Source organism: Epinephelus fuscoguttatus, linkage group LG3 (genome assembly GCF_011397635.1).
Source record: "Epinephelus fuscoguttatus linkage group LG3, E.fuscoguttatus.final_Chr_v1".
Lineage (NCBI taxonomy): Eukaryota > Metazoa > Chordata > Actinopteri > Perciformes > Serranidae > Epinephelus > Epinephelus fuscoguttatus.
In genome coordinates, this window is record NC_064754.1 from 1,934,575 (window position 1) to 1,949,318 (window position 14,744).

The 14,744-nt window shown below is 43.0% G+C and overlaps 1 protein-coding gene across 1 annotated transcript; it reads right to left on the bottom strand.

Annotated features, from left to right (window-relative positions):
• Positions 1-231: 231 nt before the first annotated feature.
• Positions 232-9,376, bottom strand: rrp36 (ribosomal RNA processing 36). Its single transcript, XM_049572191.1, has 8 exons — positions 9,276-9,376; positions 6,975-7,416; positions 5,548-5,680; positions 5,389-5,455; positions 5,208-5,312; positions 3,517-3,594; positions 2,787-2,904; positions 232-2,295 (listed from the first exon to the last, which is right to left on the bottom strand). Exons 2-8 carry the CDS (start codon positions 7,381-7,383, stop codon positions 2,144-2,146), a joined length of 1,062 nt encoding a protein of 353 aa, XP_049428148.1. The 5' UTR covers positions 7,384-7,416; positions 9,276-9,376; the 3' UTR covers positions 232-2,143.
• Positions 9,377-14,744: the final 5,368 nt, after the last annotated feature.

Consider the following 14,744-nt stretch of genomic DNA (forward strand, 5'->3'; position numbering starts at 1 on the left):
TTTTCCTTGTACTGGAGTATTTCAGCAGAGTGGTTGACTACTGAAACTGCAGTGAAGGATCTGGGTCCTTCCTTCACAGCTGGCAGTTTGTAATGTCTTAAAATCCAGATGGTGTTTGGAGTCACAGCTGATTTAAACACACTGACACTGTTCGCTCAGCTCAGTTCGATCAGCTGGAGAAAAACAATCACAGCTACAAATTTACGTTTAATTACCCATTTGGACTTTTATTTTTCATCTCAAGAGGAGAAACAATGTTGATGTGACTTGTTTTTAAATTGTAATTCCCTGACTGAGAGGTGTCTGACATGACGGCTCGATGACGGTGCTGGTGTGTGTCTGCGTGAACACATGATGGTCGTTCACTCCTGGTCACATTCGACTGTGTGACAATACACAAGGTACAATAATCCTCTGCAGACATCTGGAGGGCAACAGAAAATATAAAAATCATTCTTCACAGTGGACAGTGAACAAAATGTGACACACACTCTCACTGTAAGGTGTGTGAAGCAGTTTGAGTGTTCTGTCCTGTAGCTCCCCCTGCTGGTCATTCACCCACTCTGCACTGTCTGTCCCTGCAGGGCCCAAACACTCCTGCAGGAAGGACGGTTTAAAGGTTTGTTCCACCCAAATATTACTCTGCCTTGCAATTCAACTCAGTTGCTAAGACTTACAATTTGTTTAATTAGCAGAATTAGCTTGATATACTCAGGAAAAATAAAAACTGCATGTGCTGTCTAGAGCAGGAGTATATGTTATAAAGGCAGTACAGTAAATCAGTGACACATTCTCAGCCCTCATGACTAAATACATATTTCACAGTTTATTTTCTAACGTAGGTTGAGACTGAAGTCAGACGGAGAAAGACAGGGATATCGTACTGACGCTGAGTGATGCACCTGTCAGTCTACGTGTCATTCTCTGCTGAAAATTCTGATTTAAACTCTTGTGGCTTTATTTCTCATGTCAACGGTAACCATGGCAACACAAACAATCCCTTTTTGTTCTGGTGACATGTTCAACACACAGTCGCTGAAGACACAAATGTAGCTCAGACTGGTTGTTAAGTCGTCACAGACGCAGACAGTGCAACAGGTACCAGAGCTCCACAGAGACATTTTAGAAAATGCTGAGTTAACGTTATTTAAACATTTGTTAAAAAATAAACTGAAGGCAAATGACTTTGGAAACTGTAGGACAACAACAGCCCAGCCTTTTAGATATTTCCTGTAGGGACGTTAGCACACAGAGTAAAGAGGAAACAGCAGAGGCACTTTATCAACCCGCTGAGTACTGCCATTAGCATCAAGCTAGCAAAGAATGTTCTTTCTTCATGATGGAGGATATAAAGGAATCAAACTCACAGATAGTGTCTGGGCCTTTACTCAGCACAGCTGCAGAGGCTACCAGCTGCATCTCAAACACACTACATTAGAAACAGGACGTTAGTTATTAATCTGTTTTCAGTTTTAATCTTATGTCATGCATCACATCGTCATATCAAACTCAACACTTTCTGTTTCAAATTAAAAGCTCCTCGTCATTTTCAGTTGAGAGAATCCCTTCATTTTCTAAAAAGGCTTTTATTGTGAAACATTTGCAGGAACTTGTTCTGGAGGATGTCCTGCTAAGTTTTCATGTTAGCACAACGTGACACTTTTTATTACAGTTCAGCTGGCACATGACCAGACACAGGGACTAAAATCATAGTAATAATAATGAAAATAGACACGAATAATCTGATGACATCATACACACGTCGTGAAAGATGACCAGTCATGACTGGTGTGGACCATCATGTGGTCTGTCACGTCTGTCGGTCAAGTCAAGGCAAGATTTATGACTCCACAATCATCTAATGTGACACAGAGACCATCAGAACAGACAAAATGTCACAGTCTGAATCCGACATTATGGAAACTGAGAGACGAGGTGAAAGTCCCTGAAAAAGAAAAGTGTCCCTTCTCAAGGTCGACAATGAACTTCCGATGCTTTTGAATGTTCAGATATCCGAGCATCATTGAACACATCAAAGACATTCTCCAGGATCCTCCTCCAGCAGGCTGGGACGAGTCATTAGTCTCTCTTTATCTCCCTCCAGCTGCTGAGCGACTTCTTCTTCACGTGTTTTTTCTTTGTGTCACTGAGCGTTCTTGTTCTGCAGCTGTCGCGGCAGCTTCCTGCGGTCCTTCCCGGCGTTCCTCTTCCTCTTCTTGCTCAGGAAGTTCTCCAGTTTGCCGCTCTTCTTCAGCTCCTGGTATTTTTCAGCCAGCAGCAGCTTCTTCTTCTCGGCTGGAAAAAGAACAAGATTCAGCATCTTTATCAAATTATATCATTCGTAAAATGTGGCAGGTTTTTTGTCCTCTTCAGCTGGAGGTATTGATTATGTTAAAGGTTAAAACTATCATTTCAAAGTGTTTATTGATTTCCACATTTATAATATCAATACTTGAGGAGTCACTGCTGACATTTTTTCATAAATCTAATATTTTTTAACAATTTTAAAAATCCTGACAGGACGTACACAGGCAGAAAGTACACAGGCAGAAAGTACACAGCGAGGAAGTACACAGGCAGAAAGTACACAGGGAGAAAGTACACAGGGAGAAAGTACACAGGGAGAAAGTACACAGGGAGAAAGTACAAGGGGAGGAAGTACAGTGGGAGGAAGTACAGTGGGAGGAAGTGGAGACGTGTCAACCATCTTTCTGTACAGTCACTGGAGCTGAAAATAAAGACACCAGGTGAGTAAATAAAAACGTTCAGTTTGAACTCGTTCTTACAGTTTTTGAGGAAGAACGGTCGGGCCCCCTGATTGGCTCGTTCTCTCTGCTGCCTCTTGAACTGCAGCTCTCTGTCTCGCTGCTGCTCTCGGCTCTGCCTGGCTCGCTCCTGGTTCTCCTGCAGACAGACGTCACAGTTCACACATTTAAAACTGACGCCCTCCATTTGCCACCCTGTGCTCAGAGCTTTTATTGTGAAACACCGAGCAGGAAGTGTTCAAGCAGATGTAGTCTGTCCGATCATCATAAAACCTGTTGGTTAACTTTGATGCTGGTGTCAGAAACTGTTAAAGGTCTTTCATCATTAGCAGCTTTCAGCTTTAACGGTCCGTGCTGGCTTGAACGCCAGAGTCGCCGGCTGCAGCTGTATATTTGTTTTTTCCTACAAGTTGACGTACAAAAACCTTTACAGCTGCAAAACAGTTCTCTGTCACTGCTTTTCATGGATGTAGCTCAGCGGTGAAGAAGACGACATCTGTAAATTGGCGTGGTGCCCTGTATACATTACATCTGCTGCCTTTTAAAAAGAAGTATCGTGTCCATCAAATTAACGAGCAAATAAATAATGAAGAGAGAACAGAGAGACTGACATTAAACCTTTATAGAGACACAAACAGTTTCTATAAAGTTCAGACTGATTTGTTCAAGATTTCTTATCATAAAAATAATTGACATTAGCGTGTACAGGTGAGTTTAGGAGGTTTAAACACTTTCAGTGTCTCACACTCACCATCCTCTTCAGAAGGAACTGCAGTTTCTCCTTCCTCTGGTTGTTCTTCTTCGTCTTCTTCAGCTGCTTCAGGACGATCTGCAGACAAACAACATGTTTATTCTCAGTCGAACATCCTGACGTCAAACAGCTTCGACAGCAGTTCACACGTTCTTTATTCTAACGTCAGGTTTGATCGAGGGGTCGACAGATTATTATTATTATTATTGTTGTGACCAAGTGTTAATGGAGTTATTTATGGAGCTACAGCTAATGCTGTATCTTTTAAAAACATTGGAGGCAGTGCAACAGGGACTGATTTATACACACCAGCCACTTTATTAGGGACACCTTGCTGGTACCTTTTTAATTCTTGGTGTCACAGATTCAACAAGGTGCTGGAAACATTCCTCAGAGATGTTGGTCCATATTGACATGATGACATCACACAGTTGATCCATGATGAGAATCTCCCGTTCCAGCACATCCCAAAGGTGCTCTATTGGACTGAGATCTGGTGACTGTGGAGGCCATTGGAGTACAGTGAACTCATTGTCATGTTTGAGATGATGTGAGCTTTGTGACATGGTGCGTTATCCTGCTGGAAGTAGCCATCAGAAGATGGGTACACTGTGGTCATAAAGGGATGGACACGCTCAGCAACAATACTCAGGTAGGCTGTGGTGTTTAAACCATGCTCAGTTGGTACTAAGAAAATCTCCCCCACACCATTACACCACCAGCAGCAGCAGCAGCAGCCTGAAGCGTTGATACAAGGCAGGATGGATCCATGCTTCCATCTGAATGTGGTTTTTCCAATCTTCTATTGTCCAGTTTTGGTGAGAAAACCCGTGTGAATTGTAGCCTCAGTTTCCTGTTGTTAGCTGACAGGAGTGGCACCTGGTGTGGTCTTCTGCTGCTGTAGCCCATCTGCTTCAAGGTTGGACAAGGTGTTGTTGCTTCAGAGATGCTCTTCTGCACACCTTGGTTGGAACCAGTGCTTATTTGACTTCCTGTTGCCTTTCTATCATCTTGAACCAGTCTGGCCATTCTCCTCTGACCTCTGGCATCAACAAGGCATTTTGGCTCACTGGATATTTGCTCTTTTTGGGACCATCCTCTGTAAACCCTAGAGATGGTTGTGCTGAAAATCCCAGTAAATACTCAGACCAGCCCGTCTGGCACCAACAACCATGCCACGTTCAAAGTCACTTCAATCACCTTTCTTCATCATGCTGATGCTGCGTTTGAACTTCAGCAGCTCGTCTTCACCATGTCTACATGACTACATGTTAATGAGCTGCTGACACCTGACTGGCTGATTAGCGTTAAGGAGCAGTTGAGCAGGTGTACCTAATAAAGTGGCTGTTGAGTGAATATTCTCCAGTTTTATTCATTTTTACTTTACCTCAGGGAGCTATTTATTCATTCATCTTTAATTAAAATTCAAATGTTCATTTATGATGTTGAAAGTCTCAGTTCATTAAACATTTGCTAAAGACATTGAAACAAAATTTTGTGATGATGTTTGTTATATTCCAAAATCTAAAATCTTGCCTGAGAGATTTTTATTTTTATTGTAAATGCATATCGGTTCCAAATATTTGTTACAAGTCTCATCAGCTACTAATAATCAGTATCGGCCCTGAAAAGCCAGTATCAGTCGACCCCTAGTTTGACGCAGAGATGAGTTTGATCTGAAGCTCTCTCACCTCTTTCTCTCTGTGTCTGATGTCATTGATGAATTTATATGTCTTCTCAAAAATCTCAGGTTTGTATTCTCCAGACAGGTCGTCAAATCGAGGGTCTCTCAGCGTCTGAGTGAGAAACAGAATCATGTCAGTATTTCTAAGAACACAGACTCAGTGTGATCTGCAGGTTACCTTCACTCACCGGTTTCCTGACGGAGACGACCTGACGGAGGAACGGAGCTGGTTTCTTGGCTGAAATCTCCATCGGCCTGAAAACACAAACACACACTGTGAAGACCCACAGGAAGTCAACTTCATGATGCGGAGCAGCTGTCTGCGGTCACAGGCTGAGCTTCGTCACCTGTTCTTGTTGAGGCGTTTCTTTTTGCCCGTCCTTTGACTCTTGTCGCTGCCGTACGCCACCTCGTTGTAAACTTTGGTTCCCACTTTGTTCTGCAGCTTCATGATGTCCTCAAACGACATGTTGGAGAGTTCTGAGAGGGTCAGAGAACAGAGACGAGACGGATCAGTCGATGTTACTGTGCGTCACTTAAAGGTCCAGTGTGTAGGATTTAGCTGTTTATATTCAGGCTTCACATTTTCATCTAAACTTTGACCTTTGAAGGACCCACGATAAAACTTCCGTTTCCAAAAAGCATAAACTTCACTGTGTTTGCTGCGCTTGCCGGCCTGGTTATGGTACATTACTACATGCACTCACCCAGCAGAGTCTCACTTTCCATAACACAGACCACCGCACTACGTCACATGTACACGTAACCTTTCTTAAAGGGACGGCTTGGTCGCTATTAGTCATGGAAAATGAACAGTGTGAGTGCTCCTCTTGTGTCAAGCAGCAGATAAGTTGTTTGAGGTCATTCACCTAAAGCCCAGCACATACTGCGATTTTGGACTGTCCCAGACAAAAGATGACCGATGGTAAAGAAACATAACGATATCTTTGGTCGTGGCTCTAAAATGGTGGTCGTATGTCGCACAGTGAGAGAGGTTCAAGGATGGTCGCTGTCACGGTCTGTGATCAAAGACAGTCTGGGATTAAATTCTGACAGCGTCAGAACTTTGGGATGACCATCTCACTGTGTGACTGCTGTTCCCACTGATGCTGCTGCATTTTAATCAGATTTTTGGACAGTTAGTCTTATTGATGATAATGATAATTTATTTAATGTTATTAATGTGAGCCTCTATGTTGAGCTTCACAGCTGGAGAAGTAATAACCCTGCAGCATCCTTGTGCGCTCAGTATGGGAAGTTGTTGCATCGTACGCTGTAGCCTGTGACTCAGTAGGCGCTGTCATCCTACAGTCTGCAGACATCAAACCTGATGTCTCTACTCAGAGCTCCTCCCCCTATCTCTAAGGCTGAGCCCAGACACCCTACAGAGGAAACTCATTTTGGCCTCTTGTGTACACAATGTCATTGTTTGGTCTGTGACGTAATAGGTCAACAGGAAAAAGGTCCAATACTAACAAGCTGAAAGGGGGCATATCTCCACCTATCGTAGAGGAGTCGCACATACTTGGCTCAATAAATGGATTCCCCTCCCGTGCTTGTATACTGGGACAAGGACAGGAGGCCAGTTAGATGTCCTCGTCCAGCTGGGACTGTGGCTCCACTTCACTGTGGATGTTAACGTACTGAAAGTTGACCAGTCGCTGCTTTTTATCATCATGTGACTTTTAGCTCGACCCTCAAACAGCACCTGATTGATTACAGTTAACCACACGGCGTCGGATCTCAGCCTCAGCTCTCCCTGTTTCTTCTTCACCTTTTTTAATGTCGTCTCTGGTCTGGATCTCACTGCTGCCACCAGCATCATCTGGGTCTTCATCATCATCATCATCATCATCATCGTCATCATCCTCCTTCTCAGATGCTCCACTGTCTCCATCTTCCTCTTCACCACCATCAGACTCTTCCTCACCAACATCTGCTCCCTCCTCGTCTTCCTCTTTTTCTTCTTTTTCTTCATCATCATCACTGAATTCCTCCTCTTCCTCTTCGCCATGGTACGCCTCCTCAGCTCCTCCTCCTCTTTCAGTGAGCAGAGCGAAGTTCCTCTCCACATCAGAATCTTCATCGTCACTGCTGCTCGCTGCCATACTCTTCTTCTTCTTCTTTGAGACCACGAGCTCTCGCTGCTGCTGCTGCTGCTGCTGCCTCTCTTTCCCCTTCATCTCCACTCCGGTGATTCTGGAAGATGCAGACGGCTGTGGAAAACAAGGGAAGTGTTAGAAGTGATGAAGGTGTGGGACAGGAAGTGGTGACAGAGGCCGACACCTCCCTGGAGCTGTTTATCAGCAAGTACTGTACTTCTATGCAAAATCAAGATACTTGTACTTATATAGTTTAAATTGTAGAATTTTGTAGAACATTTTCCATCTCCTTCCGGTCCAGTGAAAAACCACAAATCTCCAGATGAGCTGACACAGAAAGTTTGTGCTAAACTCTTGCCAAAGCCAAAGCCAGACTCCATTGACAAAAACATAAATTTTAGCTCTCTGAACACAGGGGCTGCTGGTCTACTGCTGCTTTTATCATTTAGTTGGTTTGTGTTATTGTGTGACTTAGAAGAATCAGAAGTAACCTCTTTAAAAACCAACGTCGCACAATAACACAAACTAGTCAACCGATGGAGGCAGCAGTACACCAGCAGCTCCTGTGTTCAGGGACGCTAAATCGCTGTTTTTCTCATTGGAGTCTGGCTTTGAAGAGAGCGATGTAATGGCTTCATTTTCATGTAAGAAAATCACTGTCTGACATTAAGGTGAAACACTGAAAATACTCTAAATATAGCGTACACTTAAACTAATGAAAGCTAAAATCCATTTAGTTGCCGACCCCTCCACAGCTGGAGGTTGCTTTGTATGTCGGCCTCCAGCCTGACTGACACCTGCAGTGTGCAACATCCTGTCTGTGGGGGAGTGCTCCGTACAACCCCACTGCAAAATATCCCAACTCTCCCTTTAAGGTCAGAGGGCAGGTAAACAAACCACCATGAGAAACACAACTCATCATCTGTTGCAATAAAGCTTCCCGCCATTGGTGGCAGCATCGACAGCAGTGACGCAGAGCAGCACTGAGAGAAGAAGACGACGCGCCATTTTGGATTGTTTGATTGTACTGAATTTGAAACAATCTACCTGCGCTTCATCAGTAAAAGTCAAGTGTTTGTTAGTAGAAACAGGCCCAACATCAACATGAAGTCCCCCGAACTGATGCAAAGAAGTTCGCCTTTCCTCTAATGGGTTCGTATTTTCGGTCTACCGCCGACAAACAACTTTATTAGCACAGAAAGTCTTAAATTAGCACCTCACTGGGACCGCCACCCTCACACAACCTGGGCTACTTGCTAAGCCAGCTACCTAGCTTGTAGTGCTAATGGTCAGTGTTGGATTATTATTAGCGAATCATCATCATCATCATCATCATCATTATTATGTATCTTATAATGTGGGGCTTTTACTGTTGGTGAAATTACCCGAATGATATTTAACGAGATAATCGCAAAAACTGCAGGTCCCACGTAAACCGACTGTGAACCAGTCTCCATACAAAAAACTGCACATTGACGTTTTCGGTGTTTATTATTATATAAAAATACAGGTCAGCGGTTGATTTTAAATGTGTCAAGGCATCGATAAGAGGCACGCTTGGATTCGGGATGGCTTTTACCAAGTGTTGACGCATATTTTTTTCAGACACGTTAAGTTTTGTTAGCTTGTTTTCACGTCTCGCTAACGTTGTTTACCCGCAGCAAGCGGCGTCAAGTAGTGTAACTAAAGTTGACAGTTTTGAATATTTGTTTCTATCTGACAATAATTTATAGGCCGAATGAACACCTGGCTTTTAATAAAACGCACAACCTCAAGATTAAAAGTTGTGTTGACAACATCCCTTTAATTAAGAGGAAGTTAATTTAAACCGGCATTTTTTCCAATGGAGTTCGACGTGACGTTCACTTCAATAGTCAGAGTCCACACAGAGAACATGTCCTCCACATTGTCGCAGCGACACGAGGCTTCATGGTCACTCTGCGGTTGTTGAGAGAAAACAAAGGTGTATTCACCTGTGTGTCAAGCTGTTGTTAGAGTCCTGTTTTGCTGACGTCCATTATCCACGTGTGTGCATGTCGGCTCCAAGTATCGCTCCAGTCAGATACTTGATCAGTTCCGGCTTCAAAATAAAAGTTTCAATACGGTGTTCGACGTTCTTTGGACAACAATAATGAGCTCATGGTGCTGCCACTTTATGCAGAAACATTTTTAGACATTGATGTAGTTCATTACTGTCCTCTGTCGACTTCGGTAAGATTTCTACCACAATGTATATTTTATCTACACTATTATTTTGTAGGCAAACATACTAACTTCCTGCGCAGTGTGTCCCTCTGCTGGTCAAACTGAGCTGTCACTGCATTAATGAACAGTTAGTTTAAAAATGAAACTCCACAATCATCAGTTTCTATAAATTAAAGTTGTCACCGGAAGCAGTTGTGGAACCATGAAAACATTATTTGATTTCACTGATTGTGATTTACAAATCAGGAAATGATGAGATTCAATAAACATGAGTCGAACCAAAGGTACTGTAAAAATGATTAAGTTCAGTAGGAACCTGAGTTTAAAAAATAAAAGTAGACTGTCAGATTAGGTGCACTGGATAAACACTGGCAAAAGTAATTAAAGTGTCACTTAGAATGTCACATGTAATCATAATATCACTGGATTATAGTTATCGATGCCTCTGTGTGTACGTGTCATTGGGCTGTGTAAGTAAAATCTGTTTGATAGGTGTAGATGTAATGCAGTAAAAAGAACAGTATTGGATTTAGTTTTTGGGAATGAGGAGTACAATCATCTCATCCAGTGAACAGATTTATATTTATGTTATTTTATTATTCTATCATTGTTTTTAGTACTCTCTCACATTGCATGAGTTTGTTTCCAGAGTTCCTGCATTTCATTGATTGTATAAATAAATAAAACTGCAGGTTTAAAGCTTTTAACATGTTGCACAGATTGAATGATGCCTTTCAATATTTGATTGATTATAAAACTATACAAATCATTTTTAGAGCAACAATTACCAGTTGCCCAGTGGTATCAGAGGGTTGTTCCAGCCGAGAGAAAACAAACCTGTATACTCAAAAAAACACCAATAAAAAGAATAAATGCAAAATGCAACACTTGAGTGTTGGTCTGTGGAGTCACTGTGATGATGAGCTGCAAAATGTGACGCTTCATTCAAACTGAAAAAATCTCTTCAGAAACAAAACATTTAGTGGTTACGAGCTGAACCAGCGATTTTCTTGTTTGTGGACTGTTTGATGGTTTTGGTTCATCTGTTCTGAATATTTCAGTCTTGTTCTGTTCAAAAGGGTTGATTTGTTTAATCTGAGTGAGATTAATATCTCAGACACTGACGGTTGTAAACTCAACTTTTATCTTACTCTATAATGATGAAAACTGTGTGTGTGTGTGTGTGTGTGTGTGTGTGTGTGTGTGTGTGTGTGTTCCATGTTTTTCTCCTCACTGACTTGGTCAATCCATGTGAAATTTGGCACAGTGGTAGAGGGTCATGGGAGGATGCCAATGAAGCAATATTACATCAATTGGCCAAAGGGGGGCGCTATAGCAACCCATTGAAATGTCAAACTATGAATGGGCATATCTTTCGTTATCGTTTTGAATGTTCTGGACACCATTGCCCCTGTGAAGGTTAAAATGGTTAAAAATAAGCAGAAGGCGCCATGGAGGAATGACAACTCGGTCAGGGCACAGAAAAGGGAGTGCCGGAGGGCTGAGCGGAAATGGCGCAAGTCGAAGCTTCATGTTCATTATGAAATTTATAAAGAAAAGTTGTGCGTGTTCAACCGGATCTTACGTAGAACAAGGGAGAGGTACTTTTCTGAAATTATTGGAAACTGCAGTAACAACTCTCGTGTCTTATTCTCAACAGTGAACAGATTAACAAACCCTCCAGCTCAACTGCCGTTGGAACTGATCTCCACATCTAAGTGTAATGAGTTTGCAGTATTCTTTTGCGACAAGGTTCAGACCATTAAAAATGCCATCAATTCCACAACACCAGTAACAACTCTGCAGCCACCTAGACACTTAGAGCTGACTCATTTTGCACCTGTAACTGACAAAACTGTCCAAGAGATCATCACCAGTCTGAGTTCGTCTACATGCTGCCTCGATGTGTTACCCACTAGATTTCTAAAGTCTGTGCTGAGCAGTTTGTTACCACCACTCGCTCACATAGTTAACATGTCACTACAATCTGGAACATTCCCAAAGGCCTTGAAAACTGCGGTCATAAAGCCTCTCCTAAAGAAGAGCAGTCTTGATGCCACAGTACTGAACAACTACGGCCCATTTCAAATCTGCTTTTAGGCAAAGTCCTTGAGAAAGTTGTTTACCAACAGCTTACTGACTTTCTCCTAAAGAACAACTCCTTTGATGTTTTCCAGTCAGGTTTTAGACCCCATCACAGCGCTGAGACCGCTCTTATTAAGGTGACAAATGACATCCGCCTGAACACTGACGCAGGCAAAGTCTCAGTTTTAGTCCTGCTAGATCTGAGTGCTGCTTTTGACACTGTCGATCATGAGATCCTTTCACAGAGACTAGAGGACTGGGTGGGCATCTCTGGCACTGCCCTAAATTGGTTGAAGTCCAATCTAGAAGACAGGAAGTACTTTGTTGAAATTGGTAACTGTGTCTCAGACCACATGGCCTTGACCTGTGGGGTGCCCCAAGGGTCAATCCTGGGACCCCTTCTGTTCAATCTCTACATGCTGCCTTTAGGCCAGTTAATACAAAGTAATAATGTGTCCTACCACAATTATGCAGACGATACTCAGATCTATGTCTCACTGACAGCAGGTGAATATGGACCAGTGGATTCACTCTGTCACTGCATCCAACAGGTCAGTGTGTGGATGCAAAACAACTTTCTCCAGCTAAATTCAGATAAGACTGAAGTCATCGTATTTGGTCCACAGAAACAAAGAGAAAGTGTCAGCAGTCGCCTCCAGTCTCTCTCTCTAAAACCTACAAATCAGGTTAGAAATCTCGGGGTAATAATGGACTCAGACTTGAACTTTAACAGCCACATCAAATCAATAACATCAGCAGCTTTTTACCATCTAAAAAACATAGCCAAAATCAAAGGTATAGTGTCTAAACCTGACTTGGAGAGACTTATCCATGCATTTGTCTCTAGTAGGTTAGACTACTGTAACGGCCTGCTCACTGGCCTCTCCAAACGGGCTGTAAGACAGCTGCAGTACATCCAGAATGCTGCTGCTCGGGTCCTGACCAGAACCAGGAAGTACGAGCACATTAGTCCTGTGCTCAGATCTCTACACTGGCTTCCTGTGGCTCAGAGAATAGACTTTAAAGCAGCTCTGCTTGTGTACAAGTCTCTCCACGGCCTAGCACCAAAGTACATCTCTGACATGTTAGTGCCATATGAACCATCTCGGACTCTGAGGACCTCAGGGACCGGCCTCCTGCTGGTGCCCAGAGTCAGGACTAAACATGGGGAATCAGGATTCCAGTTTTATGCAGCTAAAATCTGGAACAGTCTTTCTGAAGATGTGAGACAGGCCTCTACTCTGACAATGATCAAATCAAGGCTCAAAACAGCTCTATTTCACTGTGCATATGACTGAAAGGATCTTATCTGCACTCTTCTCTTTTAAAGTTCATTTTATAATGATTATTTATGTTTTTATTTTGTATTGTGATTTTAATGCATTTTCTTGTTCTGTAAAGCACTTTGAATTACTTTGTGTACGAATTGTGCTCTACAAATAAACTTGCCTTGCCTTGTCTTGTCTGCCGGAGGACCCCCCTATAACACACCGGGCACTCTCTCTCTCTCTCTCTCTCTCTCTCTCTCTCTCTCTCTCTCTCTCTCTCTCTCTCTCTCAATTCAATTCAATAATCTTTATTGGCATGACTGTAGATTAACAATATTGCCAAAGACATTAAAAATTTACAAATAAAGTACAATAATAAAAGTAAGTCAGAAAACTATAAAAAAAAAGATTAAATATATGTTATATAATACAAAATACACCAATCTACAATACAATACACCAATATATAATATAGGGAAAAAAATGAATAAAGAAAAATGTAGATGGTGAGTTACAAGGACTGTAAATATAGACAGGTGTGTCAGGTGTTGTGATGGTTGTCCCTCAGGCTGTGGCATAACCTGACATACGCTGAACAAAAATATAAACGCACCACTTTTGTTTTTGCTCCCATTTTTCATGAGCTGAACTCAAAGATCTAAAACATTTTCTATCCACACTAAAGACCATTTCCTCACAAATATTGTTCACAAATCTGTCTAAATCTGTGTTAGTGAGCACTTCTCCTTTGCCGCAATAATCCATCCCACCTCACAGGTGTGGCATATCAAGATGCTGATTAGACAACATGAATATTGCACAGGTGTGCCTTAGGCTGGCCACAATAAAAGGCCACTCTGAAATGTGCAGTTTTATCACACCGCACAATGCCACAGATGTCGCAAGTTTTGAGGGAGCGTGCAATTGGCATGCTGATTGCAGGAATGTCCACCAGAGCTGTTGCCTGTGAATTGAATGTTCATTTCTCTACCATAAGCCGTCTCCAAAGGCGTTTCAGACAGTTTGGCAGTACATCCAACCGGCCTCACAACCACAGACCACGTGTAACCACACCAGCCCAGGACCTCCACATCCAGCATGTTCACCTCCAAGATCGTCTGAGACCAGCCACCCGGACAGCTGCTGTAACACTCGGTTTGCATAACCAAAGAATTTCTGCACAAACTGTCAGAAACCGTCTCAGGGAAGCTCATCTGCATGCTCGTCGTCCTCATCGGGGTCTCGACCTGACTGCAGTTCGTTGTCGTAACCAACTTGATTGGGCAAATGCTCACAGTCGATGGCGTCTGGCACGTTGGAGAGGTGTTCTTCACGGATGAATCCTGGTTTTCACTGTTCAGGGCAGATGGCAGACAGCGTGTGTGGCGTTGTGTGGGTGAGCAGTTTGCTGATGTCAACGTTGTGGATCAAGTGGCCCATGGTGGCGGTGGGGTTATGGTATGGGCAGGCGTATGTTATGGACAACGAACACAGGTGCATTTTATTGATGGCATTTTGAATGCACAGAGATATCGTGACGAGATCCTGAGGCCCATTGTTGTGCCATTCATCCACGACCATCACCTCATGTTGCAGCATGATAATGCATGGCCCCATGTTGCAAGGATCTGTACACAAGTCCTGGAAGCTGAAAACATCCCAGTTCTTGCATGGCCAGCATACTCACCGGACATGTCATCCATTGAGCATGTTTGGGATGCTCTGGATCAGCGTATACGACAGCGACATATCAACAACCTGATCAACTCTATGCGAAGGAGATGCGTTGCACTGCGTGAGGCAAATGGTGGTCACACCAGATACTGACTGGTTTTCGGACCCCCCCCCCCCCCCCCCAATAAAGCAAAACTGCACATTTCAGAG

Bases quoted from the DNA above. Each gene is read 5' to 3' on its own strand.
- rrp36 (XM_049572191.1), bottom strand. From the start codon at position 7,383: ATGAAGGGGAAAGAGAGGCAGCAGCAGCAGCAGCAGCAGCGAGAGCTC. The intron at 5,681-6,974 runs GTGAAGAAGAAA...TGACCCTCTCAG, and splicing joins CAGAGACGACATTAAAAAAG to AACTCTCCAACATGTCGTTT. The intron at 3,595-5,207 runs GTGAGAGAGCTT...GTTTGTCTGCAG, and splicing joins TCAGACACAGAGAGAAAGAG to ATCGTCCTGAAGCAGCTGAA.